General features: G+C 61.2%; 1 protein-coding gene across 1 annotated transcript; it reads right to left on the minus strand.

Moving 5' to 3' along the window:
• Positions 1-6: 6 nt before the first annotated feature.
• On the minus strand, positions 7-3,354 carry LOC113203119 (uncharacterized). Its single transcript, XM_026417638.2, has 4 exons — positions 3,174-3,354; positions 955-1,311; positions 455-865; positions 7-314 (listed from the first exon to the last, which is right to left on the minus strand). The coding sequence occupies exons 2-4, from the start codon at positions 1,288-1,290 to the stop codon at positions 90-92; spliced, it is 972 nt and encodes a 323-aa protein (XP_026273423.1). The 5' UTR covers positions 1,291-1,311; positions 3,174-3,354; the 3' UTR covers positions 7-89.
• Between the last annotated feature and the right edge of the window lie 46 nt (positions 3,355-3,400).

The raw sequence follows: 3,400 nt of genomic DNA on the forward strand, positions 1-3,400 counted from the left end.
GATATTAAAAATAAATAGAATAACCACCACTGTTTCTCAGTCTTTTGAACTTCATAAATAACTCAAATAAATACGCAAACACCACTAGTCTACCGGCCGTACGAGACCGAGTACCCCATGCCGGCCATGACTGTATCCCTGAGAGCGGGCTGCAGCCTACGCTCCATGTAGCGCGCCAACAGCGTTCGGATGCCCCGCAAGAACACGTCTTCCATCTCACCACTCAAGTCCCTGTCGTCGTCTCGAACTTGGATAGGCTGTTGCAGGCCGTGATGCAGCGCTCGAGCTCGAGCAGACTGGCCCGTTGCGTTGTCCTACATGAAAAACGCGAGAGATTTTAATAATTGTTGATAACGTGCAAGTTGGGGAACCCCCAACCCCAACAACAGTCCAACGGTGGAACGCCCTTTCAAAGTGGCGTGCCGATTTGAGAGAGTGTACATGTAGTAGTTACCTGTGACAAATCCTGACTGGGTTCTTCGCCGTCTCTCGACAGCTGGAGGACGTCGTCGGAGCGGTGCTCGATGTGTACGTTGTTGCCCGGGGCCGGGCACCCGTGTGCGTACACCGATACGAAGTCCGGGTCCACGAAGCGGGCATCCGTGCGCACCTCAAGAGGGGCGGGGGCGTCACGGCGCCCGAGGCCGGCCAGTGGCGCCGGCGGCACGGGGCGAGGCGCCACGGCGGGCACGGCGGTGAAGCCCAGTCCAGCGCGTCGCAGTCGCAGAGTCATCGTGCAGGTGCCGGCCGGCCGCACCGCGTCCTCGTATAGCTTGACGTGCCCTGTCACCGTGAGGTCGCGGAACAGGAGTCTCGTGTCCAAGCTGTGGTTGCGCACGTCGAACTGGCAGCGTTCCACGCGGACCTGCGAGACGGAACGGCCAGTAAGGCATTCAAACAGCACCAGCACTAGAGTGCCAGCTGCGCGCCCGCGTCGGCCCGCGAGCAACTCACCCAGGCGGCCTGCCCCGGCACACGCACCCGCATCCCGGTGACGTACATGTCGTACGGCGCCGAGCGCAGCGGCTGGTGCAGCGCGTAGCCGGTGAGGTCGATGGTGTTGGGCAGGCCGTGGCCGCCGGAGCGAGACCCGCCCGCGCCCGCGGGGCCCGCGCGCCGCATCGAGTCCAGCTCCCGCTGCACCCTCAGCGCGCAGCGCGCCCCACCCGCGTCTCCGGCGCCCAGCTGATCGCCCAGCTGTTCTCCCAGCAGCAGGCCTCCGTCCGTCAGGATGCCCCACACGGCGCGGCACTGCGCCGCGAGCAGCAGCACCGCCAGCGTCACCCCCATGTCCACCAGCTTGATGCAGACCTGCAAGTGGGGTGGGAGAGCATTAGAAGACCAAGATGATTTGCTCCTCGATTTTCCCTCGCAGTCGTCCTTTTGCGGAGGGTGGTCATCGGAGCGGCGCTGCTTGTGTCCGGACCTGACACGCACGACCCACCCGGCGCAGGACGCGGCCAAGGACCCAGACCCCCGGGTCCGGGCGGGGGCTTTTGTCCGGCTACACACTGCCGTTGCAGAGAAAGTGGTCCACTGCACCGCCAGGATGCGCCCAGGCGGCGCCCATCCCCGGGGCCGGGGCGCGCCGTCAGCTGTGACACGAGCGCCACCGAGGCGTCACGTCGCAGCGGCAGGACGCCGCGAGCCGAGCCGATTTCATGATGGTCTGGATTGGATGGCAGACATTGGGCTTGCTACTACGGTTGTTTTTTCGCTCCACGGAGTGGGGACCCGCACAGCCCAGCTCGCCTCCCGGTTAATGCAGGGAAAGCGTCTCTTATTTGCTTCTTTCTCTTACTTCGTCTTCGCACCCCGCTTCTCCCCCCTTTTCTCGTGCGCCCTCTCTCTCTATCTCTCCGCCCTCTTTGTGACGACGTGACGACCGTGACCGCCCACACCGGAGTGTCTAAAAGCCGAAAGATAAAAGCTTTCACTGTCACGGCCGGCTCAACGGGTGCCGGCGCGCTGGCGCGCCCGCCGCCGGGGAAGTCCACGGCGAAACTGTCCACACACATGAGCCCTCCACAATGCTTCAGCGGGAGCCGCGGTTGGTTAGATCACAGGATGATGGCGAGCAGCCCGCATAGTCCCTCCCTGCGTGGCGCAATGCTGCATATATTGTGCAGGCCTGCAGAGCTTGTCTGCTTCGCCCGCCCCCGCCTTGCTCCAATATAGGACCGCTTTCCCCTCGGCCAAAGCTCTGGGCATTCCCTCCGCCTGCCTTGTTCCGCTTCCCAGACCTCTCCCCACCACATTGCAATGCTCGCTGTGCGCACATTATTTCTCAAATTTTTTTCTCACAGACGGACGGACAGACGGCACGCGGCAACGGACCCGCGCATACCCTATCTCAGCTGGCCTGCTCCGCGGTAGAGTCCCATGAAACTCCTATACGCGCTCCTATAGGACTCTACTCCGCGGGTCCCAGTACACGGCACCCGACCTATTACAGGGTGGTCACTACTGTGCCCGTCGGAGCGAATGCGTGTTCTCGTCCGTATGCACAGGTGCGAACGGATTTGCGTATCGTCTCTATCCTTGGTGCCTTGTAGCCCCGTGCAACAGGCAACCCGTCTGCATGCGGGCTAGAAAAAGCCTTTTCTACGACGGGGCACAGCGACCAGACTTCATACCCTGTAGAGCGTTGGCAAAATGTTGTTCAACTTGCTCATCATACGTGCTTCCGCCTCGGTAACGGGGTGCCGGGTCACCTGGGTCACCAGGTCACCACGGAGTGAGGTCTCGAGAGACCCGTATCACCAAGTAGCGATACCCGTAGAACCCCGTTAACTAAGCGCAAGCAGTGTTGCCTATGGGCACGCCGTGGTCGATAGGCAAACCCGCACGCACGCATTGCCTAGCCTGCAAGTGTATCTGCGACTCAGGAGCCGATTAAGCTGGGCGCTCCCCTGTGGCCTCTAGTGACCCCTTGAAATTTCTGCAATTTTCGATACAAAACCCCTGTAGGTAACCGACAGTATCTCCCCCCCTCCCCCCCGGGGGCCGGGCCTTAATCCACGCCTACTGCGATTACCATTTTTCGGATAAATGTGGAACTGTATTAAGGCGGGGACTTCCCTCGCCATGCAATGCTTGAGGCGCGCGCACACACACACACACAATGAATGAACGCCGTCTCCATGGGATGTGGGGTGGTTCTGACAACTCACGTTAGTTCTTCCTGGGAGGTCCTTAGGTTCTTCAGGTATCGCTCAATAAGGACTCCAGCAGATTCAGAACTCCGAGCACGGGTGCCTTCTGGTTGCTTCGGACGCGCGAGAGACGCAGTAGATCGTGGGGCCCACTCGGCGGACTGCTCTGTTCGCGGGTTCTTCGCCATCTCACCGACAAGAAGGCGCGTCTGCGCCTGAGAACTGCAAAAGGTTCCGCGCTCCCC

The sequence above is a fragment of the Frankliniella occidentalis genome, unplaced genomic scaffold (genome assembly GCF_000697945.3).
Source record: "Frankliniella occidentalis isolate FOCC.00 unplaced genomic scaffold, Focc_3.1 Scaffold3241, whole genome shotgun sequence".
NCBI classification, from domain to species: Eukaryota; Metazoa; Arthropoda; class Insecta; order Thysanoptera; family Thripidae; genus Frankliniella; species Frankliniella occidentalis.

Excerpts from the sequence above, each read along its gene's own strand:
- LOC113203119 (XM_026417638.2), bottom strand. The coding sequence starts at position 1,290 with ATGGGGGTGACGCTGGCGGTGCTGCTGCTCGCGGCGCAGTGCCGCGCC. Across the intron at positions 866-954 it reads TGCCGGGGCAGGCCGCCTGG|GTCCGCGTGGAACGCTGCCA; the intron begins GTGAGTTGCTCG and ends TCCGTCTCGCAG. Across the intron at positions 315-454 it reads CCAGTCAGGATTTGTCACAG|GACAACGCAACGGGCCAGTC; the intron begins GTAACTACTACA and ends TTTTTCATGTAG.